At 39.1% G+C, this 21,795-nt stretch overlaps 1 protein-coding gene across 6 annotated transcripts in view; it reads right to left on the minus strand.

Moving 5' to 3' along the window:
- PFD6 (prefoldin 6) overlaps positions 1-21,226 on the minus strand; it is a 37,477-nt gene extending 16,251 nt beyond the window's left edge. For 2 of the 6 annotated variants that reach the window (XM_011630356.3, XM_011630357.3), the window contains exons 1-4: positions 20,994-21,226; positions 19,819-19,909; positions 19,636-19,706; positions 19,394-19,518 (exon numbers count right to left, since the gene is read on the minus strand). In XM_011630356.3, the coding sequence (XP_011628658.1) occupies positions 19,394-19,518; positions 19,636-19,706; positions 19,819-19,894 (272 nt within the window). In that variant the 5' untranslated portion in view covers positions 19,895-19,909; positions 20,994-21,226. Of the gene's footprint in view, positions 1-19,140; positions 19,194-19,393; positions 19,519-19,635; positions 19,707-19,818; positions 19,925-20,993 lie in introns of all 6 variants that reach the window. The other 4 variants (XM_020676231.2, XM_088869492.1, XR_016057498.1 and 1 more) reach the window with 3 other exon arrangements.
- Positions 21,227-21,795: the final 569 nt, after the last annotated feature.

Raw genomic sequence — 21,795 nt, forward strand, 5'->3', positions numbered from 1 at the left:
AAAACTATTGAAACAAAATCGCAAAATTTTGGTCAGATTTTTCATCCAATGTTGACAAAGGGCTCAAAGAACTCTTAGATTATAGCTCAAAGACCACCCAAATTATCACAATTTATACAAAATCTCAAATCCCTAAAACAAAAGCTTAATGAACCCAGATTAAGGCTCAATCCCCAAACTTAATTCACGACAGAAAACCTCGTTTAGTGTTTCATGTCCACCAATGTCTTCATCTTCGTTGGGGTTGTGTCCACCATCTCACCATCTTATTCCTCTGTCCCTGCACTCCTGCGTTTGCTCCCCCCCCCCCCATCTCTCTTTGTTGTTCTATGTGTTTCTTTCTCTGTTGTTCTCTGCATTTACATCTCTCTCTCTCTCTCTCTCTCTCTCACACACACACACACACACACACCCATTCAAATTAAGTGAGTTAAGTCTTTAACATTGCCCCACGTCCTGATCTAAAATGGTGCAATCTTAAAGTTTTTAATATGGTGGGATATTTAATGTGGTTATTTAATATGGTGTACTTATGGATATAAGATCTAATATGGTGCAATCTATGGATCTAATATAGTGGGATATTTAATACGTTGCAATCTTAGTTTCTATATACATTTGAAATTATCAACTTTATCATTTTATTTTTTTATTTCTAAAGTTTAATTTAATTGTGTATAATGCAAATTAAACACATTTTTTTTTTTTTGAATCTGGTTAATTGTATTGTACGTCAAGGGGATCCTCTATCCCCATTCCTATTTGCTATATCAGCTGAGGTTTTCAGCCGGTCACTAGGTCGTCTTGACCAAGCTGGACTCCTTATGGGTTATCGGACTTCACATCATGGGCCAATTGTGTCGCAGCTGCAATATGCAGACGACACACTAGTCTTTCTAGACACCTCCCCACCAGAAGTGCAAAACCTATGGCTCTATCTCAAGTGCTTCCAAATGGCCACTGGCTTCAAGGTCAATATGGACAAGTCTAAAATGATGGGTGTAGCAATTGGTAACAAACAAATCAGAGAGCTCATACCTTCCTGGGGATGCAAAGTGGAGGACCTCCCAACAACCTACCTAAGCCTACCTCTGGGATTGGGAAAGCCGAAAGACAGGCATTGGTCCCATGTCATCGACAAGGTAGATAGAAGGTTGGCCGGATGGAAAGGGAGACATCTCTCCCAAGTGGGAAGAACCATCCTTGCAAACGCACTTGTGTACCTCATGTCTCTCTTTCAAATACCTGCTTCAGTGGCCAACCGCCTCGATCAACTAATGAGGAACTTCCTCTGATCAGGGCAGGCAGACAAAACTAAGTTTCATCTCATTTCTTGGGACAAAGTATGTTTACCCAAGAAGTAGGGAGGTTTGGGAATCGGACTTCTGAGAAAGTAAAACCTCGCCCTCCTAGGAAAATGGTGGTGGCGCTTCGCTACCCAAACGGATACACTTTGGGCTCAGGTACTTCGAAGAAAGTACAACATCCCAGACCATACATGGGTGCTTGAGAGAAAACCATGGTCCAATGCACCAGGAGCATGGAGATCCTTTCTCTCCTCCCTCGCATTAATCAAGAAATTCACTAGGTTTCACCCAAGACAAGGCACGAGAGTGCGTTTTTGGTCTGATCTATGGATAGGTCACGCACCATTGAGGGAATGTTACCCTTCTCTCTACTCAATAGCAATTAATAGAGACTCCACAATTGACGAAGAGTTGATTTCACAAGGAGATAGAAGAGGGTGGCAGCCCGTATTTAGAAGGAATCTGTCAAAGGAGGAAACAAACCACCACTTCTCTCTCTCTCGGCTTTATTGCACGGTACTTTTATCCCTATCCAGGGAAGAGGTAAGTTGGTGTGGTCCCTCGTCCCATCAAGGGAATTCATGGTGGCCTCCTTTTACAACAAACTCACCCAACCCCCTACTTTCCCCCTCAGCCCCAATTTGGTGCTTTCACAGGTATGGCAACTATAGCACCTCCCAGGGTGCAAACATTCAATTGGATAGCTGCATCCCATAAGGCACTAACTATTAATCATCTACAAAAGACGGGGATCCCTATTCCAAATAGGTGTTGCATGTGTTTAAGCGAGGAGGAATCCAACCACCACCTTCCTTCATTGTAAAGTTGCACACAAACTTTGGAGTCTCCTGTTGTAACTGTTTGGTGTACACTGGGTAATATCACCAACGATCAAGCTTTTGTTGCCTTTGAACCATGCCCCACAATGGCCGAAAGCCAGAAAAATCTTGAGGAAGGCAATAGTGGCAGCAACAGTATTGACGCTTTGGAAGCAAAGAAACACCAGAATCTTTCGTGGAAAAATCAACCTGGTCCCAGCTCTGTTTCAAAAGGTTACATCCTTAGTAGCCTTTTGAGTGTCAAACCATCACCACTTCAAAGGAATCCCAATGAATTCCTTCCTATTTCAATGGGAGAACATTCTTCTACACAAACCAAAGAAGACGAAAATTTCAAATACCTGGAAACCACCCCCTTAAGGAGCAATCAAATTGAACTTTGATGGGTGCTCCTTGGGCAATCCCGGCCATGCAGGTGCGGGTGGTGCATTTAGAGACCACCAACACAATATCCTATTCACCTACTCATAATACCTAGGAGTCCAAGATTCACAGTATGCTGAAGCATTGGCTCTTCTCAAAGGACTGCAAAGCATCGATCAATCCTGAGGACAAAATCTTATAGTGGAGGGAGATGTCAAAAATATCATCACTTGGGCCTCTAGGAAAGTTAACCCCCCCTAGTACCTCATGCCTCTGTATGGTGAGATTGAACATCTTTGCAGGGATATGCCCGTCGCATGGATGCATACCTCGAGGACATTAAACGCGTTCGCGGATTTGCTGGCTAAGGACAGAGCCAATGCCCATGAGGAAAACTAGACGTTCATCTGCTATTTGCATTGGGCGGACCACACATCATTCTGCAAGGGAAACACTTTTCATAGAACGGGCAATTTTTTGTACTCTCTTGGAAACTTTTTCTTTACTCTATAAAGGGGTTAACCCAGTTTTGTATACTCTGTAAAGGGGAAAACCTATAACCCCATTTTGTATAGGGCTTGCTGGCCTATTCTTTTTTGCCGAGAGTCCCGTCTAGGAGGGTACTCTCGGACTAACTCAACTTTTAACTCCTCTCTTATACTAATACAATTGTCAACATTTCAACAAAAAAAAAAAAAAAAATTCATTGAAAGAAAAAATATTCAATTACATGAGATCATGCAAAAGAAAAGACAGGCATCCCACAAGCTGGGTGCTCAAACTACATGGGGGGAGAATAACTAGAAAATTACATATAAAGACGAAGCAGATTGAGCATAGAAAAAACGTGCTGAGTGAAAACTGTTGAAGACAGGAGGAGGGGACCAAGAGGAAGAGGTGGGTGAAGAGGATCCAAGGTTGGAAAAGGAGCTCCATGGAAATGGGGGATTGGGTTGGAAAGTTCGTTGTTAAAGTCCCCGAGGCTGAGATGTCCCATTCCGCAAGAGAGGGCGATTGTGATCGTTGAGAGATTGCAAGTGGCCTGAGGTACGAATGGTAAGGGCACGCTTCCTAGGTTGAGTTAGGCCGTTGAGTGTCTCTTTCGACTTAGCTCTTGTATGAAGACAATATGTTGCTGGTTCATTGCTGAAAGACATGTGGTGGAGAGGGAAAAGACAAGAAAAAGAAGGGGGGGCGGGAAGGAGGGCCGACCATCGAGGACACAGAGAGGAGGGGATAGGGTAGCTTGGGATTTGTCAAATGGGAAAGAAATGGAGAGGTTTTTTTTTTTCCAATTTTCTTCCTCTCTATTTTTTTTTTTTTTTTCTTTTTCTTTTTTCCCCTCTCGAGTTTTAGAAAGGGAATGAGAAAGGGGTTGCAAAGAGAGAGGAGAAAGGGATTATCCTCTCAAGATATAGAGAGAACAAGAGAAGGGGTGGGTTGTAAGGGGGTTGCTGAGATAAAAGGGGAAAGAGAACATGGGGATTGGGGGTTTGAAGAGGATATAGGTTAAGAGATAGAAGAAAAGGAGAGAGAGGAGGGACGAAACTAGAATAGAGAAAGAGATGAACATGGGAAAGACAGAGAACCATTCTAGAAGGAAATTTCTTTTTTCCCTTTTTTTCTTTTTCTTTATGTTTTTCCTTTTTTTTCTTTTTCTTTTATATATTTTTTCCCTCTTTATTTTTTCATTCTTTTTTTTTATTATTCCCCATTTTTCTTAGCAACAGAGGGGGGTAAATCTAAGAAACATGGGTTGGGAAGGGAAGAAAGGGATATAGGAAGCAAAGAGGGAGGGGGAAAGACAAATTGAGGAAGGAGAGGAGAGAAGAGGGGAGAGCCAAAAGATTTCAACAACAAAGTAGATAATCATGCTAGATGGCCCTGAAAACATCCTCAAATGTATGTGACAGAAACTCCAAAGTGGGGAAAGTACCTCGGGTTCCTCCCTTGGCAAGAGCGTTAGCAATGGCATTGTACCTCTATGGATGTGAGTAAAGGTTAGAGTTGGGAGATTGCTGCAATACGTGTGATGAGGTCAAAAATAGGCATTAGTCTCCAAGGGGGCTGCACCAGATTGGTAGCCCATGACACTACATTTCTTGAGTCACACTCCATGTCTACTGCCAAAAAGTGGCGAGGAGCTAGGTGTATCGTCTTGAGACCTTCCAATGAGGTAAGGACTTCAACAATGTTTGAGTCCATAGTTCCTAGTGGGCCCAAAAAAAGAAGGAAGATACCATCTGATCTTGGTCTCCTCTGAGTCAACCTCCTCCTCCTCGACCTCTGGAACTAATGTGCGACTAGACCCAACTCTACTCCTTTGTATTAGGCCTTTCTTCTTCATTAACCCTATGCCTAGCTCGACATCAAGATCCTCACCATCAAACACATGCTCTAGTCGTGGATTCGTGGTCCATTCACTTGTGCAATCACCATCAGCTTTATGCAATTGAATAGGGTTGAGATCCATGAGCTTTTGATACCTCTCCCTAAGCCACTCATTATACCGCACATAAACTAAATCATTCAACTTCTTATGATCCAACATTATTTTTTTTTGGGTATGTAGCTATGGTAGAAAATTGAAATTAGATAAATTTGATTTTAGACGATTGAAATTAGATAAATTAGATTTTAGAAAATTGAAAATTGAAAATTGAAATTGAAATCCAAGAAATGACTTACATGCTCAAATGCACTCGAATTGCAGTCGCAACCAGATGAGCTACATGTGAGATTCAACATTCAAATAGTGAGACATTGTAGACTTGGTGTCTCGCTTCCATATAATACCCACCATGCAGCTGTATAATATTTTATAATTTAGATTTTTAGATAAATATTTTATTATTTATATAAATGAAACTATACATAAACTTGTAAACAAGACTTTTGGCCTTTACTTGGATCTATAGTGTCCCTATTTTGAGTAGCAATATCTCTCCCAAAAGTTTCCCAAGGCTAACTTGAACTTAATCAATTCTTGGCTCTGGATCTCATCTTGGATATCTTTGTCAAGGACCAACCTCTCAAGAACATTTAAGAACCCACCATTTATTACTCAATGGATGGGAGCTTGTAGTGAAAAGATGGATTTAGAAAGTAACCAACTGAATGGAGGTCCCTGTGAAGCTGAGTATCCCATCTCCTGTTAATAAGTCCGAGTATAGCCTTGCATTTATTTTCATGATCCTTCAAAACATTTTTCTCTCTCCTTTTGCCCTAGTCATTACCTATGTAAGTAGCCCATGGCGGGTTTCACATCACCATCAACCAGTCGAAGCACTCTCACAAAAGGGCAAGTCGCCTCCAATGCAAGAAATATTTGATTCCAAAAAGATGCAATCAGAATAATTTGTTCAACCTCTCTCCCATCCCGATGCTTTGACCATTTACTTTGACTCCATTGCTCTGAAGCAAAAATGGTCCTCAAGGCATTTTTTTGCTTGCATAGGCTTCGAAGAGTGAGAAATGATGTGGAAAATAGAGTGATATCCGGTCTCACTAATTCTCTTTTCATTGTAAAAGTCCTCATCATGCTAAGAACCATGGTTTCATTGTAATTAAATCCAACAACTAACATAGCTTTTGAAATCACCCCACTAAATAAAGATGTTGTACCAATTTCCTTAAGCATGAGATTAACACAATCAGCTGCACAAGGAGTCCAAAACATATACATCCTTGTCAAAGTCAAAAAATGCCCAACTGCAGCATAATTAGCGCCATTGTCAATGACGATTTGTACCACATTTTTCTCTCCAACAAACTCTAAAATCTCATCTATCAAGCCACATAAGTATGTAGCATCATGTGACTTGTCTGATGCATCAACAGACTAAACAAAAAACGTACCTGTTAGACAGTTAACTAAAAAATTAATGAATAACTTCGACTTTCCATCGGACCAACCATCACATATAATAATAGTGATCACATATTTCTCCCATCCTTCTCTTTGAGAAATCAAAATTTTGTTAACATCAAATACATCTTTCATGCTGTGAAAGAGGAATAAGTCCTGGGCCAAATTGCCCAATTGCCTGGACCATACATGTAAAACTACTGAGGAATATAGTATTAAAAAGAATGCCGGCCATGTAAAACCACATTGCAATGTACTTAAATACCGACTTCCTCTCTTATTTCTTGCATCGATTTCATTTATCGTTTGTTTTAGTTTTTTCCCCTCCTCTCCTGAACCATAATTTCGGGGTTAGGAGTGAAAAAAACATCCATTGGCCCCTTAGAGAGGTGTTTTTTTTCCAACACAACCACCAATATTTATAACCCTCTATCTTGAGATTGGAGTACCCCTTTGCCTCGTTGCAACTTCAGATATACCATCCTCATCATCATCATCATCAAATAATTGCACATCAAATAAATCTTCTTTTTTTCATTTTTTCTTCTCTTTTTCTTTTTGCAAGCTATCCATGTATTCTCTAATCTCCTTTTTTATCTCTTCGGTAGCTTGTGGGCATGCTCTTACATTCCCTGAAATACCGGCTAAGTGTTCTTTTTGCCAAAAAATACCCCCCCCATATAAGTTTTTCCACAAAGCATACAAATCACACAATTTCGATTTTTCGGATTTTTACGTTTAGCATATTTCCAAATCGGATCTTTATTACTAAAAGATTGAGAAAAGACATTGCCAGATTGCCCCAAAAAAAGGTATTACTGTAGTAGGGAAAAAAAAGTTACCTTTTACTTGAAGCACGGCCCTTGAAATCCTCGATTTGTTGTCACAAGTTCGCCAAAATTTTCTCAAAACAACACCCAAAAGATACAAATCAACAACCAAGCATCGACCAATACACAAATCGAAGAACTTCACAAAATTAAATTTCTGCCAATTTTATTTTTTGATTGAATTGATCCAAAGAAAACCACGGATGTGGCTGAAAAATGATGTTTGGGGGGTTTAATACCCCCCCAAACCTTTTCCCCCCTTTTTCGGGGGTCAAAAAGACCTTAATACCCCTGCCCAAGGGGTTCATTTTTTAAAGAATTCATGGACCGCATATGCGGTGTGATGCGCCCTATGCACGATGCGGCCACATATGCGGAGAGATGCGGTGCATCTCTCCATACCACATATGCCATCATCTGCAATGCGCTGGGCAGCACATAACGTCTAATGCGGCCACACTTTAAAACATTGTCCAATGGAATCCAAAAAGTTTTAGAAAGGATGACCAAACTGAGAATGAGAAGGGGCAGTGAATAAAAAGGTGGGGGATGTACTCTTCATGCTGGCAGAGAATACATTGGTTGGGCAGGGAGATGGTTCTCCTCTGCAGCTGATCGATGGTAAGAGTATTACCGTGGATCAAAATCCACAAGAAGCTTTGAACTTTATGAGGAACAGTTAAGGACCAATCATTATGGAGAATAGGAACGGGGGTCAAATGAGGAAGGAGGTTGGAGTAAAAGGAAGCGACCAAGAAGCACCCCAAAGGATTTGGGGTCCCAATAATTGAGTCTTGTCTAGCAAGAAGAGAGAAAACATGAGACAGAAGATGAAAGGGAGAGCTCAAGGGGAAGAATTCCGAGTAGTTGAGTTTCCTTCCAAAAATTGTGGTCCAAGAAAAAGATGAGCCAATACGTCGCACATAGTGTGCAATTCGGGCATCTTGATTGACTGCTAATCGGAAGAGGTTGGGGTGTTCATGGACAGAGAACGCCCCGTCTAAGATTTGCCTACTAGCGACGAATGTTGATTGAGAGGGTGAAATTGAAGGACAGATTGAAGGCGAGAGGCTAGGACTTTAGCAAGAATATTATAGGATGAATTCTGGAATCTGATAGGGCAGAAGTCTCATTTTTTCAAACCCATCTATCTTAGGAATCAAAGCAATGAAGGTGCAATTTATGGCAAAGTTGAGACGATTCCTAAGAAATAATTCATTAAAAAAGGCTAAAAGGTTTGCTGCCAAGGTGTCCCAGAAATCTTGGAAGATGGCAATGGGGAAGCCATCAAGACCAAGGGCTTTTTAAAGTAACTGATTATTAGTCTATTCACCTTCTCAGGGTGGGAAAAGGTAGAGTGTCCAACAAAAAACTGGGTAGTGGCAGACGGTGTTTTTGTCCCCTGCCTTTAGCCATTTGATTCTAGACCAGTAGGTTTCTTCCTTTTTAAGGACAAGGAGAAGAAAGATATGGCCGAGGATCTATCAGTTATTTCTTGGGTTGAGAGAGGCCTAGAATCCTCCATTAAGTAATCTAAATAGAGACTTAACCAAAGTATGTAAATCATGTGTCCAAGGAAAGCTGGTTAAGAAATCTTTTGCGAAAGCTCAGAGAGCTACTAGCATATTAGAGGTTGTCCATAGTGATACTTGTGGACCTATGAATGTAGCCACTAAGGGCCGCAAGAGGTACTTTATCACATTTATAGATGAACACTCCCATTATAGCAATGTCTATCTTTTAAGTGAAAAGTCCGAAGCCTTAGACCGGTTCAAAGAGTATAAAGCCAAGGTAGAAACCCAAACAAACCAAAAAACTAAAGTCCTTAGACCTGAAATGGATGTAGAATATTCCTCATAAACTATTTAAAGAGTTATGTACTGAGCATGGTATTATTCATCAGTATTCTATTGCCATAAACTCCTCAGCAGAATGGGGTAGCTGAGACAAGGAATAGGACCTTGATGGAAATAGTGAGGAGCATGATGGGACATGCTAAACTCTCCCCAAATTTTTTAGGAGAAGTTGCTTTAATGGCAAACTAGATCCTTAATTGGACTATGTCCCACTAACTCCTCATGAGATTTACACTGGTCGTGCTTCGTCCCTCGATCACCTCAGAGTGTGGGAATGCTCTGCCCATGTCCTAATATTGGTGCACTCGCTTTGTATCTTCGACACACAAGGAAGGATGCAATGGGAAGGACGCAGCCCTAGCCTCTGTCCGGCTGATCATTCCGCTAACATCTTGCATTCATGCCCCCATTTAACTGTCACTCGGGGATGTAGTAGCAGATACGTTAGTCTTAGTTAGTCGTCCACTAGTTATCTCCTACTGCGACATGTTGTTGTCGTCGCCATATTCCATGTCACTTAGCAATCTCTGCCTTGCTGCGAATCAGCACCTCCGAAAGAAACGAAGGACTTCATTCAATGACTCCGTGATCACCCTCTGAACGATCAAAATAAGGTAAAGCTTGAAGGTACAAAAATCAAAATAGGACAAGATTAAATCCTAAAACTGTAAAATCCATCTTCATAGGATACCCACCACATGATAAAGGATTATAAAAACTATAATCCTGACACAGGGGCTGTCCTTGAGAGTAGGGACGCTCATTTCCTTAAAGAAGAATTCCCCAAGGGTCATGCCACTCTGAAACAAGCCAGGTTTTATGAGATGAAAAATCACACAAGTCAAGCCATGGATCCCAAACCACGGCATCCTAGGAGAAGGAACCGAATTAGGAGAAAACTTGAGTTTTTCACCTACCTAGGTGAATATTATGAGAGAATTGAAAAAGAATCCCTACATGAACCGTGTTCGTACCAAGAAGTCAAAACCTGTCATCAAACCAATGGGATGAAGCCATGATTGATGAACTTAACACGATCAAACAAAACAATGTTTGGGAATTAGTGAAACTACCTCCTGATAGAAAACCCATAGGCTGCAAGTGGATTTATAATAGCAAATTAAACTTAGAAGGGAAGTTAGAAAATACAAAGCTAGATTAGCTGTTAAAGGTTTTACCCAGAAAGAAGTATAGATTATGATGAGACCTTCTCCCCTGTAGCAAAATTTCCTTCCATAGAATCCTAATAGCTATAGCACCCATTTCGACTTCGAACTCCACAAAATGGATGTTAAGACTGCATTTCTAAATGAGGAGTTAGAAGAAGAAATTTGTATGAAACAACCAGAGGACTTCATAGAAAAGAGAAAGGAAAACCTAGCGTGTAAACTTAATAAGTCCCTTTATGGCCTTAAACAAGTATCAAGGCGTATATTAAGTTTCAGGAGACCTTGTCATCTCATGGTTATGTGCCAAACCAAGAGGATTACTATATATATGTCAAGGTTAGTGGGTGTGGTGTTGTCTTCATCTCTCTATATGTGGATGGCATTTTAATTGCCAGTAGTTTGATGAATTTCATATTGGAGACAAGCTTTCTTGTCACAGCATTTTGAAATGAAGGATTTTGGAGAAGCATCATATATTTTGGGGATCAAATTACCTAGAACAGACAAGAGAGAACTATTCAACTATCTCAAGAGACATATTGTAAGAAAATTCTTCAAAGACTTGAAATGATAATTGTCAGCTGGTATTTTAAAATGCGGTGGCATCATGCGTAATGCGCTGGGCACCGCATCATAAACAACCGCATATGCGGTTTGGAGAGATGCACACGCCGCATCTTTCCGCATCAGAGCCGCATAGCGCATAAGGCGCATCAGGCCGCACAGTGTTCCACAGCTTTTTTCCAAAACAATGCCCCTTGAGGATGGGCAAAAAGGTCATTTTGACCTTTGAAATTTGGGGGAAAAGGATTGGGGGTATTAAACCCCCTAAATGACATTTTTGTACCACATTCGTGGCTTTTTGCAATCAAATCGATCAAAAGAAAATTTTAAGCCAAAATTTTTTTTATTGAAGTTCTTTGATTTGGGGATTTGTTGATACTTGGTTATTGATGTATCTTTTGGGTGTTGATTTGGGGAAGTTTAGGTGAACTTGTGACGACAATTCGAGGGTTTCAAAGGCCATGAAGAAATCGATACTTGCTTCAAGAATTGGTAACATTTTTTTCCTTCTACAGTAATACTTTTTTTGGGGGGCAATGTCTTCTTCCCAATCTTCTAGTAATAAGAATCCGGCTTGGAAATATGCCAAACTCAAAATTCCGAAAGATCGAAATTGTGTGATTTATTATGAAAGTGTACTTATATGAGTGGTATTTTTCGACAAAAAGAACACTTAGCAGGTATTTCTAGGAATGTAAGAGCATGCCCACAAGCTACTGACGAGATAAAAAGGAAGATTAGAGAATACATGGATAACTTGAAAACCGAAAAAGAGAAGAAAAAATGAAAAAAAAGAATTACTTGATGACATGCAATTATTTGATGATGATATTGATGATAATAATAATGATATATCAGAAGTTGCAATGAGGCAAAGGGGAACTCCAATCTCAAAAGAGAGGGTTATAAATATCGGGGGCCGTGTTGGGAAAAAAAAAAAAAACCTCTAAGGGGCCAATGGATGCTTTTTTCACCCCTAACCCCGAAATTGTGGGTCAGGAGAGGAGGAAAAAAATAAAACAAACTACAATTGAAAATCGATACAAGAAAGAACAGAGGAAGTCGGTATGTAAGTTTATTGCAAAGTGGCGTTACACGACCGACATTCCTTTTAATACGATAACCCTCGATAGTTTGGCATGTATGGTCCAAGCAATTGGGTAACATGGCCCAGGACTTGTTCCTCCGTCACTACATGAGGTTAGGGAGCCCTTATTGAAGGACGTTGTATTTGATGTCAACAAAATTTTGATTTCTCACTATTATCTATGCTGGTTGTCCGATGGGAAGTCAAGGGCATTTATTAATTTTTTTGGTTAACTGTCGATCAGGTACTTTTTTTGTTAAGTATGTTGATGAATCAGACAAGTCACATGATGCTACATACTTATGTGGCATGACGGATGAGATTGTAGAGTTTGTTGGAGAGAAAAATGTGGTACAATTGTCACTGACAATAATGTCAATTATGCTGCAGTTGGGCATTTCTTGACTTTGAAGAAGACGCATATGTTTTGGACTCCTTGCGCAGCTCATTGTGTTAATCTTATGCTTAAGGAAATGGGTACAATATCTTTATTTAGTGGGGTGGTTTCAAGAGCTATGTTTGTTGTTGGATTTATTTGCAATCACACCATGGTCCTATGCATGATGAGGTCTTTTACAAAGAAGAGAGAATTAGTGAGACCGGGTAACACTAGATTTACCACGTCATTTCTCACTCTTCAAAGCCTAACCAAGCAAAAACGTGTCTTGAGGACCATGCTTGCTTCAGAGCACTGGAGTCAAAGTAAATGGTCAAAGCATCGCGATGGGAGAAAGGTTGAATAAATTATTCTAAATATATCATTTTGGAGTCAAATAATTCTTGCATTGGAGGTGGCTGGCCCTTTAGTGACATTGCTTCAACTAGTTGATGGTGATGTTAAGCCCGCCATGGGCCACAGACATGAGGCAATGACTAGGGCAAGAGCAGAGAAAAAGTATTTTAAAGGATGATGAAAATAAACACAAGGCTATACTTGAAATTATTGATAGGAGATGGGATACCCAACTTCACATAAACCTCCATTTAGCCGGTTACTTTCTAAACCCATCTCTTCACTACAAGCACCCATCCATTGAGTCAAATCGTGTAATAAATGGGGGGTTCTTAGATGTGCTTGAGAGGTTGGTGCCTAAAAAAAATATCCAATATGAGATCTAGAGCTATGAATTGATTAAGTTCAAGTTAAGCTTGGGAAACTTTGGGAGAGAGATTGCTACTCGAAATATGGACACTACAGATCCAGATAAAGGCCAAAAGTACCCTTACTTGTCTATGACTTTATGTATAGTTCCATTGTTTACCCTTAAATTTTATCTATAATCTAAATTATAAAATATTATACAGCTGCATGGTGGCATTATATGGAAGCAAGACACCAAATCCACAACGTCTTGCTATTCGAGTGTTGAATCTCACATGTTGCTCATCTGGTTATGAATGCAATTGGAGTGCATTTGAACATGTAAGTCCTTATTCCTTAATCCTTATTTCTTGAATTTTAATTTCAATTTTCAATTTTCTAATCTAAAATCTAATTTATCTAATTTCAATTTTCTACCACAGCTCCATACCAAAAAAAGAAATAGATTGGAGCAGAAGAAGTTGAATGATTTGGTTTACGTGCGGTTTAATGAGCGGCTTAGGGAGAGGTATCAAAATCGCATGAAGGTCAACCTATTCAATTGTATGAAGATGATGGTGATTCCACAAGTAAGTGGACCATGGATCTAAGACTAGAGCATGTGTTTGAGGGTGAGGATCTTACATGGCTTGATGTCGAGTTAGCAACAGGGGCTAATGAAGAAGAACGGCCTAACACTAAAGCACAAAGGAGTAGAGCTGGGTCTAGTTGTACTCAAACATCAGCTCCAGAGGTCGAGGAGGAGGATGACTCAGAGGAGACCGAGGAAGAAGAATACGTGGAGGCCGTCGAGGATGATATTGATGATGATGCACATGAAGACTCTCAAGATGACTTCTCTTATTAGTATTTGAAAAATTGAAATGTAGAATCTCACTCTCAAGACTTGAGAAATGATGGAGTGATGATTGTAATGACTCTTCTTGAGATTGACTTCAAAACTCTTTAATCTTCATGGAGACATGAACTTTTAGTTTGTAGTATTACTATTTTGTAACTTTAAAGTTTGTGGTTGTAGATTTATGATTATGGTTGTTGATTGTTGAATGTTTTATGAAGCTAGTTTCAAGTTTCTAGTTTCTATTAGAGGATAGTGGATACAAACTCTCCGACAGCTAATACTTTTGGAGTTAATAAATAAACTAAATAACTACTATCACATATATCACCTCCATATTTTTTTCTATGCATTAACCTATTTTTTAGATTTTTTAGAATTTTTTTATATTTATTGACCGCATTACCGCGGTGCACCAGCATCCAGACTGCATCGAACTGCATCGCCACATCGGCCCCCCCACAGCTTTTGGCCACATCCCGCATTTTAAACCCCCATTGATAAGAAGACCAAGCTTAGCCTAGCCATGTGTCCCACTACTTCAAAAGAAAAGGAAGCCATGCAGAAATTCTAAACAAAAGCGTAGTTGGTTCACTAATGTATACTAGGTTAGGGACAAGACCGAATTTCTCTTTTGCCATGAGTTTGATTAGCAGGTTCCAGAGTAATCCAGGCATGGAGCACTGGAAGGCCATCAAAAGAGCACTACGATATTTGAAGGGAACCGTTAATTATGCACTCACTTATAAAGGAGGCTCAGATATACATATACAAGGATATTCTAATGCAAACTATCTAGGTGATCTAGATGAGAGTAAGTCTACATCCGGATATATCTTCATGCTTGCAGGTGGAGTTGTTTCTTGGTGCTCAAAGAAACATGATATTGTTGCACTCTCGATTATGGAGTCCGAGTATGTGGCATGTTATTTCGCAACTAAAGAAGCAATCTAGCTGAAGACGCCCCTAAATCAACTCAAATTTGATCCAGTGAAATGCCCGTATGTCAGAATCTTCTGCATCAACCAGGCAGCTATTTGCATGTCAAAAGAGCGGGGGTTTCACAAAAAATTGAGGCATATAAAGCCGTGCAACTAACATATTCGCAACGAGATCCAAGCAAGATAGATTACGATTGCATTTCTCCTGACAGAGGCTATGTTAGCCGATCTTTGACAAAAAGGATTGGTGGCAAATGTTTTTGTCAAACATGTACGTGGGATGGGATTGAGAGAAATTGAGAGGGAGTTATTATATGGCCTTCAAAGGCCAAGTGGGAGATGTTGGGTTTTATGGGCTTTAAAGGCCTAGAAAGGTTATAAAAATAAAGGTGTAGCTATGTGCAACTCAAGGTATTAAATCCAAGATTGCCACTACGAAGTACAAGGAAGCGGCACATAAACATAGGCGATTAAAAGAGTTCCAAGTGGGCGATTCGGTGACTGTTTATCTACGCAGAGATAGGCATTGTATGGGCAAATACAACAAGCTGAATGTCAAGAAGTTTGGACTGCCCCGGGTGCTAAAGAAGATGGGGAGTAATACTTATAAGATCGACCTTCCTGCTGAGATGAAGACGTTACATGTGTTCAATGTCGTTGTCTTTTCGAGTACCACGGACCTGAAGTAACAACTGAAGAATAGCCGAACTCGAGGTTGAGTTCTTCCCAACCGGGTTAGACTGATCCACCAAGGAGTCCTTCAACTAGTCAAGAAAGTTCCTATAAGCCTTTTGATCCAATCAATCCATCCTTTGACAACCCCCTTTATGAAGATCCACATCCCAAAGTCACAAGGGGATCTAGGATGACAAGGCTGAATTTTTGAAGGAACTTAATTTTTGTTAACAGTTTTCTAGTTATTTCTAGTGCTTATATTAAAATTAGGGGCAGTTTAAAAATCTTTTATGCTTTAATTTAAATGATGGGACTTTTGAGGTATTTTAATAATGTTTTAACTTAAATGGAGGTAAATTTGGTCCTTTTTTATCATAATATAATAGAAAGACCTAGATGTCAGGGCTTCTACACTTTTGGGGTGTGAACAGTAAAACAGACAATGAATAGTGCCAACAGGCCCTATATAGGGTTTTGGGGTCACTTTTTTGGGTAAGGAAAGCCAGATCCACTAAAAGTTGGTATATTTTCATGGTGGTTGAACTGTTTTTGGCATCTTTTCACTATTTTCCTGCATCAGTTATGCCTCTTGTTGTTCAAGGGGAGGCCACAGAAAATGTTTAGTGGACAAAATATTTAACAAGATGGAGACTTTATTGCCCATGCAGATCGAAGATTAGCTCCACCCAAATTAAGCCATCACTCATAAGAGCACTCCAACTCAAGATAATGCTCAAGGCAAAGAGTGAGACCAGCAAAAGTCGATTTCCAAATCATATCAATTAAAGAGGAAGAGAAAGAACAGGAACCTAAGTAGGCCAATGTGGTCAACATGCGAGAAGTTAAGATATCATAGAAAAATGTTCTTTCCTACATGGAGTTCCATCTATCTTGCTCAAGACTCTCAACACCTTAATGTTACACTGCCTAAACAATCCATGGTAAGAAGGAGGAAAAACTAAGCTGCCAAGCAAAAGATCATTGCCCTAAACCAACAACTCATGACATAATCAAACTGTACAGAACTCTTCGACAAGGGAACCATGTTATTCAATTAATGTCACAAAATAATCCACAATGAGAAAACTTCACTTAGTATTTTGATTAGGCCTTCTAAAGATATTTTTGGGTCCTTGACTGCTTTCTCTCATCTCTCTACTACCAAGCTCACACTTGTGAGTGATTACTCTTATGTTCCAACCACTAGAATAACTTGTGCGCCCATAAGTGGCTCACCATGAAATGTTTTCCCCGTTCCTATAGTCTACTGTAATACAACAATTGATTGCGTTGTTGTTTTCCTTCCCTCCATTTCATTCAAGGAAAGACAGGAATTCTGAATGTTTATACGAAGGACCAAGGATGGTGTTGCAATATTTGAATTCCAAATCCTCTTTATACCTTTTCTTTCATCATCACAATTGAGGGACTCATCACTTCGAAAATTGTGATATAAGGCTAGAACACCCTTCTCAATCCAGATTCCATGAAACAGACAAACTGAAGAAGTTGAAGTGTTTGAGTTTTGAAATCCACATTGTATAAGTTTTTAAAAGAGTTAAATGCTAGTAAATTTTGTATGAGTATCAAAAGTACTTTTAGGAAATTTTGAGTCTAGTGATCCTATTATTTGAAGTAAAAGTTAAGAGATGAATCTATTGATAATGTACACTTTCATGTATCTACCTCTCTTACTTATTATGCTAAGAGGAAAGATACATACATAAAACTTCTTATAACTAAGATGATAACAATCTCAATTACTAATGAGTTCAAATTGTTCCACATTTAATTAATATTCTCTTGCATCCTGCTAGGATTTTGAGAATAGCTCACAGACCACTTTTGGATTTGTGTTCTATTTGATAGATTAATCTCAACAATGCTAGTCAAAGAGTAAGCAGAGTACTCAAAGATGTAATTGTCAGTCTCAAGGCTGTGGATGAAGTGTTGAAGTCAGTTGCAAGGAATCAAGAATTGAGGAGTTTGTTGGTAGGCTACTTGTAGGGTGAGAAGCTTCCAACAAAATATATTAGGGTTTATCCTACGCACTCTATACCTAAGAAAAGCCTTGGGGACCTAACAGTTGAGAAGTTTTAATGAGTAAAAGTGTCATGAAAGAGCTTGTCCGTTTGGTAGAATGATTATCTTATAATATTGTAGTCTCTTACATGTTCTTTCATAGGTGCGACTAGACATTAGGGAGGCTGCAGGGGGAATTCATATAAGCGAAGATTAGTAAGAGTCACGATCATTAACTGATGAAGTTGATGGATATTTACAAACTGAAACATCAAGATGGCATGGGAATCGAACAGCTTTGGGCAAATGAATTGGCGCTTTGAGGGAGAGATCACAACACTCCCTGGTCTAGAGTGGTAGATAAAAGTATGGGCATGAGAATAATGGATGGATGATTAAAAATTGGGAATACATGACAGGATGTTTGGGTGTGTTATTTGCTTTGCAAGTGTGGACTTCAACAAATGAATTAAGCAAATGAACAAGCAAAAAATAGCTTAAATTCCATTAAGGCATTCTGTTCGCAAGGAAGCCTAAAAATGTCAATTGGCTACTTTAGCTTACTAGGCGCATGGCTCGAAGGTTTTGCTTAGGCATCATTGGGGTGGAGGTTCTACATGGAATCTAAGGTTGTTGGATTCATTGACATCCTCAAGGAGAGGGAAAATTCATTTTTCATTTGTATGAATATTTGTTTGGGGTCATGAATTCCATGGCTTCAAGCCTCAACCAATTATTCACGGGCTTCAGATATTGTTCCACTGGGATATACAGGTTTGATGGATAAGGAAAGCAATGAGAAGAAGTGAATTGATCCAGGTATGAAGAACCTCCACTGGCATCGAGATACACTTAATTTTGTTAAGGTAAACAACTTAAGACAATCCGTTATGGTTAACTGCTTGCATCTTGGCTGTGATAGATGAAACTAGTCAATCCATAGGTGTTATGCAGTTCCATCCACCATTTCTAAGGAAGCCAATTTTGAGGCAGATCCACTCGCTAAAGTAATGGTCCATCTTACAGAACCATATGGTTGGAGTTGTTTCTATCTGTAGATCCAAGGGCAAGCCTTTTGTGTGTTGCTGTTATGATGCAACCACATTTTTTTTAAAACCATGTCATGCATGTTGGGGAGCCTGATTGGTTGAGGACAGTTTCTAAATTCTTTAAAGAAAACTGAAATTGGTGACGCTAATTTTTGAAGCAATCTTTCAATTTATTCTAAAAGTAAAGGCTTCAAATGAACAAACATTAAAAACAGCCTAGTGTAATAACATACTTGAATGCTTCCAACCAACACATAGAACATGTAAACAAACCGGAAGCAGCAATCTTCTCTTCAATGCTTGGTTTTTTTTAGAAGTCTTCTATTAAATCCCTCATTTGTTGCTATAGCCACTAGAAATCCCAATTTACAAGCAGTGAATCAGCAGATCTTTAAAAGAATAATCAAATTTAATGGAGTCCACATATAGCTCCCATTGGACACATTTACAAGGAGATCCATAAGGTGAACAAAGGACACATATTTGGAATCTCCTAGCTTGCTGCTAGAACACCTTGAATAAATAAAGCGTGAGTAGATGATCAACCAAAAACCAAACTATAAGTACAATAATACAGTTAAGAAATAAATCAAATAAAAAAGATGATATAGCAATTATTAATTAAATTACCGAAAGCTTCAGAAGTAGGTCTCATTCTGTGCATATTCCAAACAAGAAAAGGCCTTCAAGAAATAAAAGCAAGGTTGATATTTCGAAATTGAACAGGCAAGATAAACTTACCATGAAATGGTTACCCAAGAAACAAGATTATGTCAAATAAAATAAAAAGATAAAGAAGAAAATTGATTGTTTTAAGGAATGTATAAATACAAAAGATAAAAGAAAGAGATGATTCAGAAGAATTGAGAGGCAAGAGTTTTACAGTTCAGCGCTTATGTACTCAATCCGCTTCCTAACATTTGCATTGGCTTCTGCAAGGTCTTGCCTCACGAGCACCGGCCCAATCAGCTTATAAATGTTTGCGTTTTCGTTCAATAAATCCAGTTCCTACAGAAAATAATGACAAAAAGGAAAAAAAACACTAGTAGTAAAAGAAGCTGCAAATAACACGAAAGAAAGACCATCACTAATTCACTATTTATTTGTTGAAAGAAAATATAATACCTTGAGGACCAGCTCGTTTTCCCCCAGTTGAATGGTGTATTGCTTCCTCACTTGGTGATTCTTAGTTGTGTCTGATATTTTTCGCAAAAGAAGGAAAAAGAAAAATGAGTTATTATTGAGGGGGAGACATATACGACAGTGTAGAGTGTAGTTGGGATCTAGGGTTTTCTGGACGAGACTTGCCTTTTTGAAGCTTGGAGAGAAGGTTGGCCTGTGTCTCGATCTCATGCTGGAGCTCTCTGAGGGCAGATGGCGCCATTGGATTGATTGATACCTGGAAATATATTATCTGGGAAATATATTACTGGCTACAATAATGGCGTAATACATTACCTGGAAATCGATTGTTACTGTTTGGGTAGCATCTAGGTGCGACCTAGGAAATACATTGGTAATGTTTGGCGGAAGAAATCTGGGAAATGCTTTACCGACATTTCGGCTAGGAAATACTGCGTTAAATTTATCCCTCTTCTCCCTATAATTATTTAGTTAATAATTGAATGGCATCATTATTTTCCATAATGGAAGGTATGGAAATAGATGTTTTTAGTGGAGGAACACACTTCCATTTTAATTGCTAAATTAGCTTTGAAGGTATCACGAAAAAACGATGATTGATCAACAAATCTTTTATATCTATAGACATCATTCTATATCCAACAAAAACCATAATAAGTATATATACATAACCCACATTGTGAAACTTCTTCAAATAGTAAATGCACGAGAACAGGTTTGCCACTCACATGAACAATACTACCATATCCAAAGATAAAAAGCACTAAAAAAATTACTCATTACAAATAAAAGAAACCCATCTCACATGCATCAGACGTGTATGCATGCATATAATTTCAAGCCAATGAATGAAAGGGCATATGCTCGCAGATTCCACTTCAACATAGAAAAGAGAAGCCAAAAAAGAAAATACTAAAACACAAAACTGCAGGCACATATGGAAGGGCACTAAAGTTCCATTTTCTAGTTGCAGAATCAAATAACGGTGTATCAGACTTTAAAGAATAAAACAGATGGATTATTTTGCAATTTTCTAGCGTAAAAGACCTATTGGAGATCGATATGTTGTAAAATAACTATTCCATAATGGAAACAAGAAGTAATGAGCTGCAATAATCATCTGATAATAAAGCATCTCTTTCAGCCCGCTCAAAAAACCTTGGACAACTTCCCCAATTTACCAAGAACCCGTGCAGTCTCTTATATGGTCATGACCATCAACTCACTCAAAAAACCTACTAGGCTGATTTTCGAACTAGTGGTTGGGGCTAGAGAAGAAAGAGAGAGAGAGAGAGAGAGAGAGAGAGAGAGAGAGAGAGAAAGAGAGGGGTTAGGCTTACCAGAGAAGAGAGATAGTGAGGGTTTTGAGACGTGCTTGAGGATGTGCGAAGTTGAGAGGTAGAATGGTTTTTATTGGAGAGAGAGAGAGAGAGGGGTTAGGGTTTAGCAGGGGAAAAGAGATAGTCACGATGCGCTATCTGGTTTAGGGTTTTGAGAGATAGAAGAGGATGTGCCTAGGTATAATAGACTACAGAGGGAGAATGGAGCCCTTCAATGGAGTGCTTCATCGAGCTGAACCAACAATCCATTCTACCACAAAATTTAAAGGTAAAAGTTTATGCCTCAAAAACATCTCGACATATGATTATAACTGTTTTTGGAGTTTCAAATTTTATATTTAAATATCAAAATGGTAATGATGTAGCTAGGTCGGTGCGGCTCGGCTTGTATAGGTTTTGCTCGTTTTATGTCAGCTCAGCTCGGCTCATATCAACTCGGCTCGACTTATACATGCTCGGCTCGGCTTGTCTTTTTTTATTTCCTCTTATAACAAGGCAATCCTAATCAAAATTTAGCCGAGATGAGCCGAATATAGCCGAGCTGAGCCGAATTTAGCTGAGCTGAGCCAAATTTAACAGATATAAGCCAATATTAGCTGAGCCGAGCTAATAGGAGCTGACTAAAAACTAAGCCCCCAGGCATACACCATCCCAAGCTTAATAAATAGCCGGCTACAAAGCCCAGAAATATGAAAAAAATCCTAAAATTTGGTAAAAATTAGGGAAAAATTTATTAATGTTTAGTATGAGAAAAATCAAGAATAAAAAAAACATAAAAAACCATTTAGATATCATAAAAAAT

Source organism: Amborella trichopoda, chromosome 6 (assembly GCF_054954075.1).
Source record: "Amborella trichopoda isolate Santa Cruz 75 chromosome 6, AtrichopodaSantaCruz75HAP2 v2.0, whole genome shotgun sequence".
Lineage (NCBI taxonomy): Eukaryota > Viridiplantae > Streptophyta > Magnoliopsida > Amborellales > Amborellaceae > Amborella > Amborella trichopoda.